Source organism: Wolffia australiana, chromosome 2 (assembly GCF_029677425.1).
Source record: "Wolffia australiana isolate 7733 chromosome 2, ASM2967742v1".
Classification (NCBI taxonomy): domain Eukaryota; kingdom Viridiplantae; phylum Streptophyta; class Magnoliopsida; order Alismatales; family Araceae; genus Wolffia; species Wolffia australiana.
In genome coordinates, this window is record NC_135836.1 from 12764141 (window position 1) to 12786070 (window position 21930).

General features: G+C 41.5%; 2 protein-coding genes across 3 annotated transcripts in view; both read right to left on the minus strand.

Annotated features, from left to right (window-relative positions):
- LOC144716904 (nucleoporin (DUF3414)) overlaps window positions 1-17357 on the minus strand; it is a 37415-nt gene extending 20058 nt beyond the window's left edge. The window contains exons 1-18 of one of the 2 annotated variants that reach the window (XM_078592174.1): window positions 17125-17357; window positions 16868-17041; window positions 12155-12250; window positions 10868-10937; window positions 8469-8602; window positions 7708-7848; window positions 7477-7631; window positions 7197-7362; window positions 7019-7117; window positions 5313-5390; window positions 5179-5238; window positions 4942-5096; window positions 3955-4156; window positions 3091-3210; window positions 2736-2821; window positions 2536-2646; window positions 1676-1747; window positions 141-229 (exon numbers count right to left, since the gene is read on the minus strand). In XM_078592174.1, the coding sequence (XP_078448300.1) occupies window positions 141-229; window positions 1676-1747; window positions 2536-2646; window positions 2736-2821; window positions 3091-3210; window positions 3955-4156; window positions 4942-5096; window positions 5179-5238; window positions 5313-5390; window positions 7019-7117; window positions 7197-7362; window positions 7477-7631; window positions 7708-7848; window positions 8469-8602; window positions 10868-10937; window positions 12155-12250; window positions 16868-17041; window positions 17125-17262 (2146 nt within the window). In that variant the 5' untranslated portion in view covers window positions 17263-17357. Of the gene's footprint in view, window positions 1-140; window positions 230-1675; window positions 1748-2535; window positions 2647-2735; window positions 2822-3090; window positions 3211-3954; window positions 4157-4941; window positions 5097-5178; window positions 5239-5312; window positions 5391-7018; window positions 7118-7196; window positions 7363-7476; window positions 7632-7707; window positions 7849-8468; window positions 8603-10867; window positions 10938-12154; window positions 12251-16867; window positions 17042-17124 lie in introns of those variants that run through there. The other variant, XM_078592175.1, reaches the window with a different exon arrangement.
- A 1717-nt stretch (window positions 17358-19074) lies between these two features.
- LOC144715303 (mitochondrial metalloendopeptidase OMA1-like) lies at window positions 19075-20775 on the minus strand. Its single transcript, XM_078590236.1, has 3 exons — window positions 20529-20775; window positions 20279-20373; window positions 19075-20193 (listed from the first exon to the last, which is right to left on the minus strand). Exons 2-3 carry the CDS (start codon window positions 20332-20334, stop codon window positions 19956-19958), a joined length of 294 nt encoding a protein of 97 aa, XP_078446362.1. The 5' UTR covers window positions 20335-20373; window positions 20529-20775; the 3' UTR covers window positions 19075-19955.
- Window positions 20776-21930: the final 1155 nt, after the last annotated feature.

Consider the following 21930-nt stretch of genomic DNA (forward strand, 5'->3'; position numbering starts at 1 on the left):
AGACGGATAATAATGTGGAACAAGAAGTACACTTTCACCAATGTTGGAGATAAAACTGTGACATAATCAAAAAGATCACACAAAAATGCAACCACCGCGCATGACGTCAAAAGATTAAGGTTTTGCGAAAAAACACATACCAGCAATGGTTAATGAACATAATTTTACATTATGTTCACACTCCTCCAGAACCATTTTTGCAAGACCTCCAGATAGAATCCACGAACCACTAACGACAAGATAGAAATAAGCCTAAATGAGTACACTAAGGGAAAATGAAGATAACATTCTATTTTTCAAGTGTAAAACTCAATTTAAAATCAACATATCAAGGCAAAAGTAAAGGGTACACCACAGTAACTACATCTCAACAGCCAATTTCTCTATTGATAATAAAGCACAACAATTCTACATGGTATCAGAAACAGGGTGTTGCCAAATCCTGCGTGAAAAAATGGGACAGAAGACAGATAAGAAAAAGGAAAATAACTTCGCCGTGACAAAGTAACACCACAGCACAATACCATCAAGACTGACAGTCAACTATTGCAATCCCCCCAAAAAAAAAATTGGAAGCTATTGAAACGGCCAAAGCAGCTATCTCTTCACTTTCTCCTTTTTGGGTTATTGGGTTCATGGGCCTCTCCAATAACCCTTCATCTTTCCTCTCTTTATAACCTAATGTAACACGAATTTGTTTTCTTGAGTTAGTGAACATTTTATTTTGCCCTTCTCCACTTTCAACTCGTTGCTTCCAGGGGATCCTGCATCTTTAAAAACATTGGGCCGAAATTTAAGCATGGAAGTTGTAATGTGCACTGGTAACTGGATGCCAGATCTTTATCCACAAGATGAACAAATCGATAACTGAACCACTCACTGAGCAGAAATAAACTTTCACAATAAGATTTGGTATTTATCAGAAACTCTGGGATGCCCTCTCTGATTTGTTTTCATCGAGAAAAATATGAAATATTCATCAATGCACATCAAGGGAAGAGCCCATGTTGAGAAAAAGATACAATTTCAAGCTGATCAATACACATAAACTAGACCACGATGAATTCATCCACCATTACCACAAATTCTCGAGCAGAGCAAAATTTGCACATTCCAGGGAATAGGAGAGGGACAGATTGAAAAGACAATAAATGCGTGTGTAAAATAGAAGAATAAACTCATTCCACAGGCAGACAAAACGGAAGACTAAACTCATCATGAGAAATCCCACATGGCCCTATCTTTCTTCCATTGAACATTTCTTTAATAAAAAAAAATCATCCATCCTCCTGCCCCTAACAGACATTCATGAGAACAAGAAACAGAAACATAAAATAATGACTTCGTTTTCTCTCATAATATTATTAACTGATTCAATGGTGAGTGGATACATGAAACGGTAATTGTGTTTATTAACAGAACTAAAAGTACATCCCCAGTATATAATATATTTAATTTTTTGAAGAAAGTATATAATAGTACATAGTATGTAAATTATAATGCCAATTGAAAACGTTAAACATATTTGTAGATGAGGGTAAGTACACAGTCAAAGATATCCCTAACAATATCACACGATGACAAATGAAAAGAAGCTAATTGAAGATAATTCGTTCCAACATACAAATATCGAACTGCACACAAACCATTAAAACGCGAATTCTTCTCTACTTACCTCAGGAGACCAACAGATTCTCGGCCAAAAATACTTGTCCTCAGCGTCAATTCAGCAACGTACGATGGTGAGCTACATGAAAAGAAAATATAACAGTGATATTTTACACAGCAGCTAACGAATTTACACAGCAGCTTCCACAACCGAAATGATCAATTAAACTGTGGAGTATATAAGTGAATAACTGCCTTACATGGCTCAAAATAAGAGATGAAGGCCCTTCCATTAGTGAAATAAAAAATGTCAATGAATATTCATTAGAAGTAGAATTTAAATATGTTTTTCTTAAAGGAATGAATTTCAATATGTTCAAGAAACGTTCCTAACACTTGATCCCATCTGCATAGTCAAAACGAAATTGACCAAATGAATCGTGCTTTCTCAACATTGAAGTTCACTAATCACAGTTTTTTTACTTCAAGCACCTAACCTAGCAATGTAAGCTTCTCAAGGCATTCTACCTCATGACCAACCCTGAGAATATAGCGGAACTAAAAACAGAATACCTAACGGAGAGTTAAAACCACATAATGCCTTGGCAATTTAGTTTCTATGATAAATAAAAAGGATTCATGACCCTATCAGTGCTTTAATAATAATTATATTTTCCACTTTTTTTTCATAAACACAAAATGTATAGACAATTTTGCCGCACATTAGATGTTCATGATAAAAAAACACAAGAATACCAAGAAACAATATTCAAACTAATATCAGATGTCATAGAAATCTAGATAAAACACAGACGCAGGACCTTTATCTGTGAGAAAAATACAAGAAAAACTGGAAGAAGTATCCAATATTTTAGGAATAAACTAAACTCAGGTCTTGAGCATATCAGAATCCATATAAATAGCTACCATTTCAACATTTCCCCAAGAATGTTTATGCACAAAGCCATAACTTTGGCGCAGTCTCCCTGCCGTACTAATCTTGAGGCCAAGGAACATATCACTTTAACCAGGTCCATCCTACAAATTAAACGATCAAATAACCATGTTAGAATCAATAACAAAAGGGCCATAATTCACTCCAGAAAACGGTTGTCTAAAACACAAACCTTAAAGTTGTATCAGCATCTCCATTTGATTGTGAAAATTGCAAAATGGAGGAATGGTGAATTTCCATCAACGTAAAGCATATTCTCTGAATGTATAAAAATAATCATTTTAGAAACACTCTTCAACAAGCAGAATTAGAAATCGAGGAACACACAATGAAGTTGGACGTCAAAGTTCATGACATAAATGAGACCAAATCAATAAGCGAAAGTATGATATATAGCAAAGCACCGTGTGATTAGGGAATCTCCCCGCAGAAGAAAGAACACCAGAAAGAACGACAGATATAGACATCATCTCAGGTCCAAGTGGTCAGAAAACTTTTGCATGGCAAGTGCGTCGCAAGAATCTTACCCGGCTAAAATGACACATTCGATAGAGCAGGTCAAGGGCAAGAGATACATCTTCACAGTTTTTTGAATGAAAATCCTGAGCCAGGATCAGGAGTAACACCGTAATCGAAGAGTAACTAACCTGCATCATAGAGTAGCGGAGAATGAGAACATCATGGGATAATCCTAGAGAATAGACAAGGGACTTTATGGCGAACAAATATATCTTAATCATCTTTAAAAAGTTCTGTCAAAAAGTCAATCTAACAACAGAGAAAGATGTCAGTAAACTGGATCATCAGGCACAGGCAAAAGACACCATCGTGAAACCCATTGCATAATTATGTTGAGAAACCGTTTTGAGACATAATCTGAAGACCTTCATAAATTCAATGCCATGGGGAGATTTCGATAGAAAATCGTTAAGTTTATCTTTTACATTTTTAACAATTCCGCCTTTAAGTTTATGTAATTTTACATGTGTGATATGTTTTGGACTGTTGTAAACCATAAGGTATGGATCCATCCTTACAGCGGATTGTCCAATAATATGAAACATTTAATAAGGGACAATTCGGCGCAGGTTGAACTACGATTTTTCCTTTTCTGCTTCTAGAATCACTTTCCTCTCTCATGCATCTCTGGATTCAAACGGTGGCATCCTTCGCGATGTATCTACTTCCATTAGCACTTTCTCGATCTCCAACAAATTCAAATAACTGGATTTTAAGGGTGAATATTGAGAAAAATACGAGCAAAACTGTTATCATTAACATTTTTCATTGAAATCCGATCTTGTAAGACCTAATTGGGATGGGCGAGGTCGTAAGACCATGAAGCATAAGCATAAAATCCCTGAAAGGAATACCAAGGAGCAACAGCTTACTTTCCACCGGACAAGGGCAGTATTATCATTAATTATTCTCACAATTTGGCCCTGCGAGCCACATGGAATAGAAAGCAAATCAAAACCTTCAACTGGAAGATGACAAGGAGCTATAATGATCATATCACTGCTCCATTCCCGGCAACCATTAGAAACTTCATACGGAGATGTTATAAAGGTCATGCTAGACAAGAAGTTAAACCTGAAAAAAACAACGAATCAACAAGAGGCTTCAATAGGTCAATCATTTTATCAGATACTGCAGAAACAGAAACGAGAATCACCAAGCTTCAGACATTTTCAGAATCATTTTAATTGAGATCATCCCTTAATGTCAGAATTTAGAGCATAGACATGAAAAGGATGAACAAAAATTTATAACAAAAAAGTTCTACTGATGTTTCGGCAGTAGAACTTTTGTCCACCATAATTGGCATTTTTTAGTTTATATAAAAATAATCTAACATTTTTTTGTTGAAAGACATTCCTTTTTAAACAAGGCAGAATGGGGAAAATGACAGTGACAGCTGGGATAAGAAATGGGCCAGGCAGCCATGAATGATGGCTAACCCATCGTGTCCATCAGCCGGGCAAAGCAATTTCCCTTGACATACGTTTGTTTTTCCACCGCGGCATCAAGTTACTTGAATGGACCAAGTACCTATGATCAACCATAGGGCTAGGTCGTGCATCTCATACCATTGATTAAGATCTTGGTATCGATCTCCATCAAGGAAGGTACATGGTAGGAAAGACAGGATATACAGAGAAAGGTAGAAGAAAACCAATTACACAAGGTCCAGATTGGCTTCTGGCCTCCCTTGGAAGGATCTCTTGTCCAATTCCAACTTCTCGGCTACCCACTAAGTAGAGGGCTACAGTTATTTATAAGAAATTATTCTAAGAGAAAATGCTGTAAACACCCCTGACCAGGGTTAGAGATCCTAACAGAACTATGGGCAAAGTACAATGAAGTTGGAAACTTACACACATTCTGCAGGCCAAGGTCCCTCACAAAGTGCTGAAAGCAAGCACATAACCGAAGTGTTATAAGGAAACTCAGTCTCCAGCGAATAAAGAAAGGATCTGATTGGCTGGTCAATGAAGCTATCTCTGTCCCAGAATTGTTTGCACAGTGATTCCTGCATAATAATAAATTAAATAAATATTATTCTGAGAAAAAAATGAGTGATTCGTTTTCATGGTCATAAGATACGAGTTTACCTCACCACGGTAGATTTTACAAAGTATCTCTAGAATCAAGTCGGAGATGTTACCCTCTGACTGAAAGAGGCAGTAAAACCATGTAAACAATGGCAGTGATTGAAGTAACCCATGAAAGTAAAAATAATGTCTACCTGGTCAATGATTTCAAAGCACGTAACAAATGCAGAAATAAACGTTTTCAGAACACTAAGATAACCGGAAACTGGGCCCTGCACAGTAGCATATATGAGATTAGGACCATTAAAATGAGCACAATAACGCAATGAGCTGCTTCAGCTTCTAAAATTGGCGCGCACATATGGTTCTGAAATATATCTTAAGTTGAAAATAAAAGAGTAGCAAATGGAAAATGAAAATAAAGTATTAGACACCAAAATGCACACGACGCATCCGCGCAATGACATTTTATACTTAAAAATGAATAGTTAAAAATTTTATCGATAAGTAAAAAATTATCCAGTCATGTTGGAAGACCAAATAAGAAACCTACGATTAATAATCGTCATTTTAACCCTATCCTGGTGAACTTGTAGATTTAATAACACTTTTGAAACGGACTTCCATTTTGGGAACAGAATTTGAAAAGGATAAGAAAACATTGTCAGGGAACAAATATTTGGATTTTCATAAGTGCCAGTGATCACCATGAAAGGTATGTGGGCGTCCACATCGAGAGAATAAAAAAATACTAGTATGGGAATTTGAATACAAACAAAAGTATATCACCAAAGACAATGCCAAAATACAGATCTGGGGAAAATTAATTTTCTAACATTAGGGAAACCTGATCATACTCCTAAAAGATATCCCCATTGAATAAAGAATGGAATATGACCACTCATGTCAGGCGAACGTAAATGTGTCACAATCCTGAACAAATATTGTCAGCAGACGTTCACTTTCCCTTTCTTTATATTCTCTCTCCTCTCGAAAACCATATACTTCTTGTTATTGTATAATTACTCTTCTGGGATCTGGCGATAGCGGATCCATCGTATTGGGTCTGTAAGACCCTATCAGTGTAAACCCAGTATAAATACTGGGAAATCACGTTGAACTAACTAAGTCATTTTTGTTACAGGCTGAATCCTTTCTCTCTCTCTCTCTCTTTTCTGGAGGCTAGGGTTTGAACAGGTGGAGAAGAAGCCAAAGGAGCAAGAAGCTCCATGACTGCTTCTCTCCAAGATCAGCTGAAAGCTGACAAATATAACTGAGGTCTCTATCAAAATGCAGTAAATAAGAGCCAAATCTTGGCCCCCGAAGGAACTTTAGTATGACCAGAGCAAAGATGATCATACTTTTCATTTGATATGAAGTTTCTGAAGGAGCAACATTATTTATTGATAGTCTATTTGGATACCATTACAATCACTGGAAACGACATAGAAGAGATTTCTTTTGAGATTTATATAGATGTTTGTGCACACTCTGTTACCTATCTCTGGCTACATAAATTTATAGTCCAATCCCATGAGGAGACAGACGTCAAGTCCAAATGTCATGGAATCTGGAAGGGTAAGGGAGGGGACGGTAACTCAATAAATTAATAAACTTTCGAGCACCAGGTTAACAGGAGAAAACTTGGGGACTTAAGCCGTAACTTTTGGAACAGAGAACCCAGTTAACCCCTTTGACTCATCGTGCATCCTAATATGTGAAGGCCGAGGTGCAAAATCTTACATGTTGATCTACACCAATCAAATACATGTATTGAAGCGTTTTTCCCAAGCAACTATTACCGACAAATCAAAATCTTCCAAATTGTCATTTAATCGGATCACAGTTAACAGCAAACACGAATGCCAAGTCTATGACCGAAGGAGTGTTACACACTTACTTCTGAATTCAGCATAAGATCACCCTGGAGAACTTCCATTAAATAAATAAAAGATCCACAGACATTAGCATTCTGAATGTACCCTGGGATGTCTATCGCCTGAAGGAGATAAAAGGCAGTGAATAAACACATGAAATGGTTGAGATTCATAAAATGTTGCGAACAAACAAGTAAGTACCAATACTGGGCAATATTCTTCCTTTTCTGGAAGTGATATGAGCAACGATAGGAAAACGCCCCACGAAAGAGTAAGAGGCCCTGCTTCAGCAGTCTCCAATGGAATTATGCTTGAAACCAAAGCATCCATCTCCTGAATATCTGTCAACGAAAATTTGCTGCCATTCCTGGAAAAAAGTAGGTCAATCACCGATAAACCAAGCAAGAAAAAAGGAGAAATATCACAAAAAGGTAGGGGACCGCAATAATAAATGAAGGAAACATTTCAGGAAGATGGAAACCTGAATGGAATGTTGTCATGCACCATACGGAGAAGGTTTTCGAGATCCAATGTTTCAATTAAGAGAAGTGCAAGCTGAACTTTTGCATGGTAAAAGGAGGTTTGGCCTTCAGATGATTCAGCTAGCTCTCCAATATGTTCACCACTTATCATACCCTGCAGATCATTTTCCTCTTGTGCTGATACTATTCATTTAGTTAAAAAAAACCAAAAAAAGAAATAATGATCGTACCTTAAAAAGCGTACAAAGTCCTTTCCATTGTGCTCCCTTGCAGCCAGAGAAGTTCTCATAATAAACAAGGAAAAACGTGTCCAAGACTAAATTACTTTCTATCAAAACCTCCTCCACCCATAATTTCATCAAATCAACATCCTGATAAGAGACAATAATCACTCATTATCACAAAGACAATTGGTCAAGGAAAAAATGAAACTGAAACGATGACAACACATAAGCAGTCACAAATGTCGCACACCATGAAAGAAATTATAAAATGTAGATTACGCAGATGTACCTCTATCATGGATTTGGGTAACAGCCCTAAAAAGGTAACAACTTGAAAAAAATTGTGACAGAAGGAAAAACGTTTGACAAAAGATGGTAATAATAGTTCTTAGAAATATGATGTGGTACTGCTCTGAAGCATAAAGAATAAAGCCAAGCAACTATAAGAGCATAGAATTCTCATGCATTCTATTCTGATCAGGAAGTTAAGTTCGGTGCTCATTAAGATATGGCCATTTACAGCTAAAACAAACAGGTTGAACAAATGTTTCGAGAGAGAAGAGTGTCAAACAGAACACAGAAACCATGCGTATACAGAGAAATTGTGTGTGAAGCTAAGGGCAAAAAATGATACATGATGAGAGATCAGGTCTAAGTGATGAATGTAGTTGACAGAGTTGGAGCGTTTACATTTCAAAAGTGCAAATTCATCACATGAATTGCATTAGGTTGTAAAATAACAGACTAGACGACAACAAAAAATGAACCATTCTATGAAGATGCGTAGCCTGAGACAGATCATTCAGAATGGCCAGGAACTTGATCTCTAGTCCATCCTTTACTAAGAGCAGTGCCTCCTCACGTATATTCTCAGTCCCATGAGACTGATTTTCGAGGTACACTGCAACATTTAGAAGAGTATTACTGGCCTGGTGGCCGCAGAACAAAGTGACTTTTACAAAAGCAACATTTACAAAATTACATCAAAATAATAAAACCAAAATACAATCTGAATGGAAGAATCACGAACTACCATGCTCTTACTTACAGCATCGTGAGAGTCAACAGCAGAAAGTAGAAAAATAAATTTGTGAAAAATAAAGTGAACAGTAACCAGCACAGATTCTTGAAGGGACCTTATTTCTATGTTTTGTGTTATGTTATTGTTCTCAAAACTCTGTATTCATTTATTGGCAAAAAATCTCTTAAGATGCCCCCAATGAAGTGCTTCTCAGTGCTCTGAGTGCTCGCCATCTTCTACGGCTTGGTGTTAAAATTACCAGTGGGGATCGCCAAATGCCTGCATGGCCTGACGAGGAGATTCTAATGGAAAAGCTCAAGGTTAAGCAAGGGATTTGGATGGCCCAAGTATCATGGTGTATTTTTTTGAAGAAAGAGTGGAGAGATGACATCGGTGACCCTCCCATTGTGATATATAAATATGAATGTTAAGTACAAAAATGGTCTACACAGCGGCCCCGTGTCCTGGCAATAGGCCTTTAAACCATGCAGAGGTAAACACGCCACTGCTTATACAACAGCGTCCGTCGAGGCTTCCTGTCCCTTGAAGATTACTTCGTTCCTGGGCAGCCATAATGCCTAGAGCACTGCAAAAAGTCGACCAGGCCCCGCTCGCCCCCTGCGTGGGCCGCCTTCTATGGAGTCCCAATAGGCCTCCTCTGGCGAGACATCCACCCCCGGGATTGGCTGATGTGTCCACACAGCTTGGGCAAACGAGCACTCAAAGAATAAATGTCCACAGCCTTATTTGTCGCTACCGCACTGAGCACATTATGTCGAGGCATCTGGGAGCCATCTCTTCCCAATGAGATTCGTCACTAGTCTTTGCCGAAGCAGCAGCCTACAGAAAAATCTTGCCTTAATGGGGGGTTTTGTCTCCATATGATGCGACAAGCATGGAGGGTCCTCTGGTCTTTCAATCCACAAATAGATCTAGCAGGATGGATAGGTTCCTGTCCATGAAAAAAGTGGTATCATCTGCATATTGCAGCAGGGGGATACCCGCCTGGAAGCTAGGGGTCTGGAATCCATTCAACAGTCCATTTGAGCAAGCCTCTGTTGTGGTTATGGCGAGAATGTCCAGGCCAAGACAAAGAGTAGCGGTGCCCAAGTATCAAGGGATGTAATCTGCATACCAGTCAACTGGGGCGCTAGGGGTATTGAATTACAATGCACTAATCTAGTCCTATTGGCCAAGTGGTGGGTAGACACATGGGACCCGAGGTGAATATCATTTGAGCAGGTCTTGAAGGACAACAATGGACCATGGATGGACAGAAGGAGGTGCATCCTCTGGTTAGAGGGCTGTGAGAGTTCTGGCACAAGTTGAGTCCATTATTCCATCAAGTCCAAGAATTTTGTGGTGCCAAGCTGGGGGAAGACTCTGCCTTTCATTATTGCCTGGACGACTAACTAACTCGGGGCACTCTATAGGAAGAGTTTCCTCAGCTGTTTGCCCACACATGGAACCTTCAGGTCACAGCCCAGAAGGCTGGGTTGGCATGTAGAATCCACAGTTTGCCGACAGCTTGCCAGCCTAGAGGGTGGAGGCATATATGAGGATCCAGTGGTCCTTAGTACATCTGAGAGTATGGTGTGAGATACGGGACGGTTTGGTTGGATAGGCATATTCTTCTGTTTGAGGGATATCTGTGTGGGTCAGGCGCACCTAGAGGAACTGATGTTCATCCACACCTATTGTGTCATATTTAAACAAAATATCCCCCTTAAAAGTGCTATTTTTTGGCTGGAGTCTCCTCAAACAAACGCAGTGATGTCCTGTCAGTTAACCACAGGATTTGTTGTCACCTCAAAAGAGGCCTTCAAGGACTCTCTACAGGGGTGATGCAGCCTGGGACCAGGAGACGTGAGGTGGGCCCTTCTCGGTGCTCTGGACAATAAGGCAGCCTTGGAATGAGATTATATTCAAGGGAATGTAGGCATTCCAGGATTGTGTTGTACAAGCCATGGGGAGCCTTGTCTCTTCTGCTTTTAGAGGGATGTGAGTGGTGCTCTTTGGTTCTCATGCATAATCATTGAGCATATATATCTAGCACATCGGGAGTATCACTGATCTCCGGCAAACTTCCTCTCATTGTTCAAAGAATAAATAAATAAACAAGCAGAGCCAACACAATTCACATACATGCATTCATGAAAATCCATCTAACGCACTTCAGTAAACATTGCCGTTCAAGATAATACTGAATTTGTACCTGAAATAAAAAATAAATTATTAATAATAATGAATGCAACACGTGAAGACAATGAATGATTTCGACAGTCTGATCGTTCCATTTAACCCCTGAACATAATATATGACACATCAATATATAAATGAGAGATAAACAGGAAAACTGAATAGAAATTTGGTAATGAGAGGTAAATAACAAAAGACGCAGAGTAAAAGACAAGGATTCCCAACAGAGGAGAAAATGACAACATCTGGCACTACATTTCCCATGGCAAAATCATCTTAATCATTTCTTACTCAAATTATATTATATTACAGAATCAAATACCTTCCCCCCATCTTCCGCCACACAATTGTTTACCATAACCACAAGATTAGAATATTTGGAAGAATAAAAATGAAACAAAGAAAGACACAATAGACCCAGAATTAACGAAGAAAGACACAATGAAATTAACATAGAATAAGACAAAGCCTATCTGGTTATGCTGCAAAAGCATCAAGGGGGCGTCAACATTAGCAATTTCAGGCATATTTTGTTGCTGGATGCCATATACCTCATCATAGAAAAGGTTTTGGCAAACAGGCTAAGGGAGGTAATCAGGGAGCTTATCGGACCATTGCAATCAGCATTTATTCCAGGCCAACAGCTTGTGGATCGCACACCTGTATCAATAGAGATCCTGGCAGTGTGGAAAAGAAAGAAGCTCATGGTGTTTAAGTGGAAGATGGATTCACAAAAGCATGTCTCCCTTGATTGGGATTTCCAGTGGATATCCATGAGGCAAAGAGTTTTTCCAAAATTATGGGCGGGGTGGATAAAGAGATGTATCACATCCCATGGGGGATGGATTCAACCGCAATGGGGGATCAGGCAGGGTTTCCCATTAGCACCACTGCTTTTCATCCATGCAACGGACGCCCTTGCAATAAGCACGACTCAAGTTTCATAGTCAGGCATTGAGAGGAGCATCAATGTAGAGGGGGAATAACATCTTTCAAGCAATCTCTTTAAGACCCATATGAATCAACGTGATCTTTTATTATCTTCTTTCAAAAAAAAAGACAAATTTCTTTTGAGCAACTATGATAAATATTCAGACCAAACCATATCTGACCCGCTCAGAGTTTTCCAACACAAAGGATAACGAGTTCAATTGTTACTTCAATTTGAAGCAAGATAAATGGTGAATTATTCAGACTTAGAGCAAAATCTCAACAAAAAATAAATTTACTCACGGAGTAGAGAATTTCTGGCTCCCTCTGATCCAATGGAAAGATTTGAGGGTCCATAGTCCGATCCACCAGAATATAAGATTGAATCTCATCTAAATTCTGGAAAATGTGGAAGAATATCAGGTGTAGCAGAAAATAACTGCAGGAATAATCATCGAAAAAAAATTCCCAGAAATAAACATCAGTATCCGAGAAAGTATGAAATAGTGAATACAAAAATGTCTTGTATGAAGTATGTTCACCGTTAAATTCATATATTTGCTACAGATTAGGCTTTCAGATCACCCAATACACTATGAAATTGGTGTTAGTCTGGCCAGGTGAAAATTGGCTTTACTCTTAAGCAAAAATTATAAAGCATGGAGACAGTTTGAAGCCTTAAAATATATGAAAAGAAAACAAACAATCAAAAGTAACACTTGGAGTCACACTGTGATTTGTAAAATGCATCACTATTTCCAAGAAAAATATTCAGGAGGTTTATATACACAATGTGCAGTAAAATTTCAGAAAAGAGTAAAGCCATAAATCCTGCAGATTACCACAAGAGGATCATAACTCTCAGAGATGGTATACTGAAGCTCCAGCCAGCTGCCCCCAGCGGTTTAGGGTTTCAACAAATGCTTCAGCACTTCATTATCATTAAAACCCACTTAAATACAATTTACAAAGACAGAGAGGGAAAGACACAATGGTAGCTATGTAGACCCAATAATTGTTGGAGGTGTTGCAGATGCTCCTCAGCTTCCTACTTAAAACACGATCGGGGTAAAAATGATCTTCCTTAACAGCAATGAGTGGGAAAGCCCCACTCATAGGAGAGAGAGTTGGACCTAAGATAAGGGAGAGATCTATTATTATTTTGCAGTTAATAATAGAAATATACTTGTTTCAAAAAAAAGAAATATACTTTACTATAAGGTCTTATATGTGGCCTTACAGGTTATAGACGTGAGCCTAAAATAAGGGTCCAGATTGACACCCCCCTCAAATTGGTGCGTAGATGCTTCTAACACCTAACTTTCTCAAAAGCCTGCAAAATATTCCCTCAACATCTGCTGAGTGCATCTGCTGGCTGCTGACCTGATTGGAAATATTCTATGCAAATAATCTTTCGGTAGATTCTCTTCCCGATGAATTAAAGATTAATCTCAACATCTTTCATCAGAACATGTCATGCGTGTGCCAATGGCTGGCTTGGTATCACAGTACAACACAGTCCGTTCTGCTATGGAAATTCTAAGGTCCTCTAGAGTTCTCCTGATCCAAAGTACCTTGCAGATCTACTTTGCTACAAAGCTCTAAATTCTACCCCTGCACTTGACCTGGCGAGCTCTTTCCACTTTTTGCTTGGCCATATAACTGCATGTCCTCCCAAACAAGTAAACAATACAGTGGTCGATCTTCAATCAATGACTGACCCAGCAGAGTCTGCACCCACATAGATCTGCACCGACCTTTGGTGTCCCCTTGTGAATAACAAACTATCACCTGTCGTACCTTCCGGATAGGACAGAACTCTATATGTTGTCTGTGCATGCAGCTCATGGGGGCTGCAAAGAACCAACGGATAGCTGAACTCTAGAGTGACTGAAGTAGATCACTCTTCCAATCAGTCATTGATACTGCCCTTTGTCCACTGGGGTAGTCTCTTTAAAAGGTCACAATTTCAAACTTGGGTCAACTGGCACTGCCGATGGCCTTTCTTTGGTCATTTTTGGTCTCATGAAATAAATAAAGAATATAGTTACGTACTCCAATACCAAGAAATACCCCTTGGGTAGAATATGACACTTCAATACCAAGAAAGTACTCCAACTTTCCCACAGTATTGATTTCGAACGGCCTGGAAAGTCGATCACCTGAGCACTGGATTTCTCTTAAATCATCTCCAGTAATGACAATGTCATCTTCATAGACCAGAAAATAGCACATCTGCCCAACTCAGTATGACAGTATCCCATATTCTTCATGACACTTGGGAACCTTCGAAACCACTCGCTAGGAGATTGTTTGAGCCTTGTTGGTGTTATCCTTGTTCTAACTGTATATAGATTTCCTCCTCCAGTTCTCCATTGAGAAAAGCATTCTTCATATCGTAGTGGTAGAGGATCCAATCTAAGCCTGCAGCAAGTGATAGTCTACGTACCATACTGAGTTTGACAAAGAGGGCAAGAATATCACCATAATATATCCCATACATCTGAGTATAGCCCTTAGCTACCAGCTGGGCTTTGTATATCTCTAACGTTCTATCTGACCTGAAATTCAGGGTTGAAGACCCACTTGCAACCGACCATCTTCGTGCCCGATGGAAACTCAGACGACATGACACTTCAACCATCGTCTTTTTTCCAGTTCTCATTGCCCAATACTTCATTAACATTCTACAGGATACTGAAAGAGTCCAGAATTACTCAGAAAGTTCACAGCTGTAGCGATAGATGTTTATAGGAAACTACATGTTATGGAATATAGTGGTTTCTAAGTACATGTATGTTAACCTTTTCTCAGGACAATTGGCCAGGCATGAGAGTCATTAGTGCTCTATACTATTTCTGCAGCTTGTTCTGAACGATCAGATGTGAGTTGAGTCCGTAAGGATGTATCAGATGTCTCTCTTTTGTCAGCCAGGTTGGGGTCACCCATATCCTCTGCATCAGAATCTTCTGTCAACTGTCGCACTGCTTCACTCTCAGGTGTTATTGGATGTTTTTCAGGTAATTAGGCATAGGGGATAAGTATTATCCCCTGAAATCAGTGTTAACCAATCATTGGAGTGGGATGACCGTGACTCCACCTCCAATTCTGGCTGCCTCCTCCCTTGGACATAAAGAACTTTGACTTTCGTCAAAGGTAACATCGGCAGATATAAAGAATTCTATTGAGCTCGGGTGGTGATAGCTGTATCCCTTACGGGTAACCCATGAACAGACATTTGATTGCCCGGGGGCAAAGTTTGTCTCCAGGATAATGTACATATACATACAATGTAGAACCAAACACCTAAGGAGGTACCCTATCCTCAGCAACCTACATGAAGAAATATACTATTCATCATTTCCGGTAGACTCTAGAAGCCCAGACTTTTGGAGGCAGTCTATTTATGAGATGAAATGAAATCATTACTGTTTCTCCCATAGATACGTTGGAACATCCAGATCAGTAAGTAGTGTTCAGGTGGTGTCAACCACAAGGCCAATTTCTCTCTCAGCCACCCTATTCTGCTGAGTATGGACGCACAAGAATTGCTGAAGAATACCTCTGTTTCTGAAGAATGCAGAAAATACGTCCATTAAAACCTCTCAAGCATTATCAGATCTGAACACCTTAACTGGTGCCCCCAAATTAGGTGATATCATCTGATTGAAACTAGAAATAATGTCTGGAATATGTAACTTACTCTTCAGCAGGTACACGCAACTCATCCTTGGGCAATTGTCAACCAAGAACATAAATATTTTCGCCCTGACGGACACAATATGGAACGGTCCCTATCATCAAAATTTATGGGGAGCCTTTATGCTTACCAAACCAACAAGCATCACATTCAATATCCCAAAGATCAGATCTTTTAACAAACACTGGGAAGATCTTCCAAAAAACATCAAACGATGGGTGACCATGACGATGATGCATCATCATCACTTCTTCCTTCCTCCGCTTATCCTCCATCTGAATGTCCTCTCCAACAGTTTGTCTAGCGTCCACGTCGCAGCCCACCAATAAAAGTCCTTCCTATCCTTGGTTCAAGTATCCAGTCCATGACTTTGTCAAAAATAAACAAACCATCACAACTAATCATTAGTGAGCAATTAATATCGGCAACTATTTACTGAGGACAAATGACTTGAGCTTTCAGATGAAGCACATGAAGAATGTCTTTTATGACCTCGAAAAATTTAATCATGACAGTCCCAAGGCCAGTCACCGGAAGAGATAGCCCCCCTGCAGTAAACACCTTCTGGCTGCCTGTACACAAAGTGTATGAGTACAATTTGGTAGCTAATGGAGTCATATGGCCCGTCGCTGGATACAGTACAACATTATGTGAAGGAAGGAAAGAGAACCAGACCTGTCAGTCATATATATTATTAATGTTGGGTTGATCACCGATTTTTCTTCAAAAAAAATCAGATATATTACAGTTTGGATCAAGGTAAGCCATGGCCTCCCTTCCTATAATGGGAAGTCCCACTTTTGAGATCTACCTTGATGATCATTGGACTGACACAAGTTAACCGTCTTCTGATCCTGGTGGTCGTTCACTGTCCTTGATAGAATTCATACGTCATACTTTTTGAAGGCAAACGTTTTGGGTCAGCCTTTGATGATGTTGCAAGCGCACTGAGCCTACTTTCCTCTTTCCAAATAATTTGAACACCCTCTTCAAGATTTGAAACTTTTATCCTTCGCAATTTCTGACCTCCGAGGAATCATAAGCTATATTTAGTCCCATGAGAAAGGTGTACATCCGGTGCTTCAGCATGCACCTGTACTCTTACGAATCCGAACTATTAAATCTCAAAAAAAAAATGGTCCTCACTTCATTTGCGCGAAAAGAACGATAAGTTGAAGACTAGTTCAGAGGAAAACCTCAAGTTTCAAGTTTTTCAGGTCAATCAATTACAAGAAAAGCCTAAAATCAATGAAAACATTCAGATACCCGTCAACAAGAAGAAGAAGAAGAAGAAGAAAAGAAAAGAAAAGACCTACCAGGGATGCACTAACACGTAGCGCGATATCTCTGAATTCCGGCTTTACACGCAAGCGTCTCTGCCCAAACGATATTTCCTGGGCATTAAGAGCCTCCCTAGACGACGCATTGGGCGGTTTGAAACGCGAAAGTGAGCCGAGAAACCAAGAACGATTGTTCCGCAGCTTCTTCGCCTGCGCCAAAGGAAAACAGTTCGCATTCAAATTCTAGAAACAGGATCGATCTCGACATCTCTTTGAGACAATCTCCTGGTTACCAGAGAAGGCGAGCCGTATGTGGAAGGAGGAGCGCTCTCGAGGTTATCGAGGAGGAGGACGAAGGATTCCCACCATAGATTTTGGTCGACGGGGGTGGCCGGCGCGGCCTGCTCTATTGCCTTGGCCGTGCTCGCCATTGCCGAGCTTACCAAGCTTCCGCTCCGAAGCCCTTTTTGAAGCGTTTCCCCGCGCTGCCCTGCCGAGTGAAGCGAGCCTTGAGCAGTGCTTTTTGGAAAATCCGATTTTTGAGAATTTAGTACGCGCGTCGGACGGAACGGTAAGGCAGTGGAGGAACGGGACCGAACGGCACGGACCGTGTGGGAGACGGGACGGGACGGGTTTATAGCGGGAAAGAACCGTGCGGAACTAGGTTGAACGGGGCGGGACGGGACGTGGATGGAAGGGATACGCAACGGGACGGATCAGGGGGCGGAATGTGACGGGAAGAGACGGAGCAGAACGGGAGTAGACGGAACGGGACGGGTGAGGAAGGGACCGGAGGGGACGGAACCGTGTACGTAACGAGAAAGAACGGGGACCGAACGGACCGAACAGGGGCGGAACGGGACAGGACAAAAAACGACGAGACGGAACGGGTACTAATAGAACAAACTGTGGCAGAACGGGACGGGACGGGACGGACAACGACGGAACGGAACAGTTTTGTAATGGGTTAATTGCACGGTACATCCCAAACTATGTCCAAAGTCTGCGAGTTAACCTTAGCTTTTTTTTTGGCACGGTATATCCCAAACTCACTAAGTCGTCTGCGATATATCCCGGTGATGACATGGAGTCCATCGTGGCTGCCAGGTGGATCTCCGGCCAGATTTTTACCCAGCGGAACCCACCTGGCCACCACGCTGGATTCCACGTCATCACCGTGATATGTCTACCTGCCAAGGGTTTAACTTAAAGAGAGAGAGGCATTCTAGAGAGTGAGAGGGAGATAGAGGCGTGCTAGAGAGAGAGAGAGGGAGAGAGAGGTTCTAGAGAGAGAAAGAGATATGTTCTAGAGAGAGAGGTGTTGTTCTCTAGAACGCCTCTCTCTCTCTCTCTGTAGAACACCTCTCTTTCTCTCTCTAAAACCTGCCAAGGGTTTTCTGATAAGAGAGAGAGGCATTTTAGAGAGAGAGGGAGAGAGAGGCGTGCTAGAGAGAGAGAAGGAGAGAGAGGTTCTTGAGAGAGAAAGAGAGGTGTTCTAGAGAGAGAGAGGCGTTGCTCTCTAGAACACCTCTCTTTCTCTCTCTAGAACACCTCTCTTTCTCTCTCTAGAACACCTATCTTTCTCTCTCTAGAATACCTCTCTTTCTCTCTCTAGAACCTCTCTCTCTCGCTCTCTTGGCAAGTAGACATATCACGGTGATGACGTGGAATCTAGTGTGGTGGCCAGGTGGGTTCCGCTAGGTAAAAATCTGGCCGGAGATCCACCTGGCAGCCACGATGGACTCCATGTAATCACCGGGATATATCGCAGACGACTTAGTGAGTTTGGGATATACCATGCCAAAAAAAAAAGTTAAGGTTAACTCGCAGACTTTGGATATGGTTTGGGATGTACCGTGCTATTAACCCGTTTTGTAATGGACCGAATGGTGGCAAGACGGAACGGGACGCAGCGTGTTTGTAATGGACTGAACAGTGGTGGACGGGATGAGACAAACGAAGTTAGGACGGAACGTGTTCGTATTGGCCGAACAAGGCAGGACGGGACGGACAATGACGGGACATCACATATTCGTAATGGATCGAACAAGGGTTAATAGCACGGTATGTCCAAAACTTTTCTGAGATAGATCCCAAACTTTTTTTTGGCACGGTACGTTCCACAAATCTGAGATAGATCCCAAACTTTTTTTTTGGCACGGTACATCCCAAACTCTCTAAGCGGACGCCGACATATCCCAGTTATGACGTAGAATCCACCGTGGCTGCCAGGCGGAATCCACCTGGCAGCCACGGTGGATTCCACGTCATAACCGGGATAGAGAGAGAGAAAGACGTTCTATTAACCGGACCGACTCGAATAACCGGGATTCCACGTCTTTCTTCCTCTCTCGCTCTCTCTCTATCTGTCTTCCCCTCTCGCTCGCTCTTTGTCTCTCTTCCCCTCTCATTCTCTTCGTCTCTCTCTTCCACTCTCACTCTCTATCTTTTTTCCTATCTCGCTATCTCTCTATCTCCATCTTCCCCTCTCGCTCTCTCTTTGTATCTCTTCCCCTCTCCTTCTCTTCGTCTCTCTCTTCCACTCTCACTATCTTTCTTCCTCTCTCGCTATCTCTCTATCTCCGTCTTCCCCTCTCGCTCTCTCTTTGTATCTCTTCCCCTCTCCTTCTCTCTCTGTGTCTCTCTTCCACTCTCACTCTCTGTCTTTCTTCCTCTCTCGCTCTCTCTCTGTCTCCGTCTTCTCCTCTCGCTCTCCCTTTGGCAATCTCCGCGTCGGATCGCAAGTGGTCGAGAAGGCCGGTGAAAACAACGATCTTCCCCCCTGGAAGGCACATAGCATTAGTCACCGGATTCCTCGCCACGACCACCTCCCACTTCAACCCCTGCAGATGCTCCGTCGCCGACCGCACCCCCCTCACCTTCCCCTCCCACCGGCTCCGCCGCACCCACCCTTCGTCCAGCACCTCCTCCCCCTCCCCCTTCCAATCATCATCCGCCACGTACCCAACGACCGGTCCGCGTCGCGCCACACCGGCTCGTCCGTGGCGAGCCCGCGCTGCAGCGCGTTGACCACCTGTCTGGCAATCAGCTGGTCGGGGTGGGTCGGGGGGAGAAGCTGGTCTTTCAGAGCGGCCTTGAGCTGCTCGAACTGGCTCTCTCCCAGCTACCTCTCCAGCCTCGGCGAGAGCAAGACCACGTGGGTGCGCTTCGTGTACGGCACGGCCTCCGCATTGCCGTAGTACACGGTCGCCGTGGCCGCGCCGCCCACGGCCACGGCTAGGACCACGGTCCGCGGGCTCTCAAACCACCGGTGCGCCCGCCGGCGCCGGAAGTGCTGCACCTGGTCTCGGCCCACGTAGAAGAATCTCCGCCCTTCAATGGGTCTCGATCTCGCCGGCGACCTGAGACAACGAACAGGTCTGATATTAGTTTTTTTTTTAAAAAAAAATTTTGATCGGTGAAGAGAGCTTCGATCGACCGTCTTACCCTGGCCATGGCGCTGATCTGATGCCCCGCAGGACCCTCCTGAAAGAGTTCATCATCGCTTTACCCAAATCTCAGGCATTCGGGCCATGGATAAGCTGGATTTAGAGAAATTTAGATCTAAAGAATTACATACAAACGAATTAAAACAAAAGGACATAGAATAAAACAAAATCGAGGCGTAGAATAAGAAGATTTAGAGAGACAGAGAGAAAGAGAGGGGGGGAGAGAAAAAGAGAAATTTAGATCTAACCAAGTCCACTAGGACATAATCAGATGCCCCATACGAGAAAGCCTCTCTGATAAACAAGATCCAAAAGCAAACAGCACCAATCCGACGCCCTTTCTCCTCCCCCCTCACTCTCCTTCTCTCTCCACTTCCCCTTTCTCTCTATCTATGTCTCTGTTCTGTGCCTCCTCTCTCTCCCGGGCGATTCGATTCAGTCGGGTTAATAGAACGTCTTTCTCTCTCTCTATCCTGGTTATGACGTGGATTCCACCGTGGCTGCCAGGTGGATTCCGCCGGAAATCCACGTGGCAGCCACGGTGGATTCCACGTCATAACCGGGATATGTCGGCGTCTGCTTAGAGAGTTTGGGATGTGCCGTGCCAAAAAAAAAGTTTGGGATATATCTCAGATTTTTGAAAAAGTTTCGGACGTACCGTGCTATAAACCCACCGAAAAAGGTATATAACTGGGCGGAAGGGAACAGGACAGGTTAGAAACGGAACAGAATGGGATAGAATGGAACGGAGTGAACAACGAGTTGAACAGGAGTAATGAGAGCGGAGTTTGATGACATAGCTGAAGGGGATCAAACGAGAGACAGTTAATAAGTCAGTGTCGAAGTCAAAATTAAGAAGACAAAGGCATGGCTTTAGATGAAATTAGGAGATGAAGGTTAATATCCTATAATTTTGCTCGTTTAATCGGGTGCAGTGAATTAAAACAATATTGACATATGCATGGAATAATATTTATAAAATATATTAAGTCGGTTTTAGACAACATAATATTCCCATTTCAATGGGTTCCACTAAAGTTGGTATCCCCTCAAGCATATTACATTTCTCGATATGGATAAAAATGATTGCATCATTGTGGATTGTACGGGTGTCTAAAAATGATTCCAAAGTTGGCATCCCCCTCAAAATCAAAATTACCCATTTCTGTCCCGTCATTGTCTGAGAGGGAGAGAGAGAGATAGAGGGAAAGAGATAGAGTTAGAAAGGGAGAGAAATGTGGAGACTTAGAGAGAGGGAGTTAATAAGAGGGAGGTAGAGAGAGAGAGATATGATGAAAAAGATAGAGTTAGAGAGAGGGAGGGAGAGAGAGAGGGAAAGAGATAGAGGTAGAATTTATAGTAAATTGAGGGGACCTTAATATTAAAATTTATTGTTTATTTTGGTTTACTCTTTTATTATTTTATTCATAAATTTAAATATCCCATTTTTCTAATATAATGCTTGACATATTGTTTCAATTATTGGGGACAGACGAATGGTAGTGCAACTTGGAACCCCATAGGCTGGCAACTCAACCTATTGATTAGATTAAATCAGTCATTAGTCATTTAGTATCTATTTTGATATATGATTAATAAGGCTGGTTAATAAAAGTTATTGGGATATTAAGGTTATTAACACAACTAATT

Coding starts and splice junctions, on each gene's coding strand:
- LOC144715303 (XM_078590236.1), bottom strand. CDS start 20,334: ATGATGAACTCTTTCAGGAGGGTCCTGCGGGGCATCAGATCAGCGCCA. Junction 20,194..20,278: donor AGATCAGCGCCATGGCCAGG/GTAAGACGGTCG, acceptor TCGTTGTCTCAG/GTCGCCGGCGAGATCGAGAC.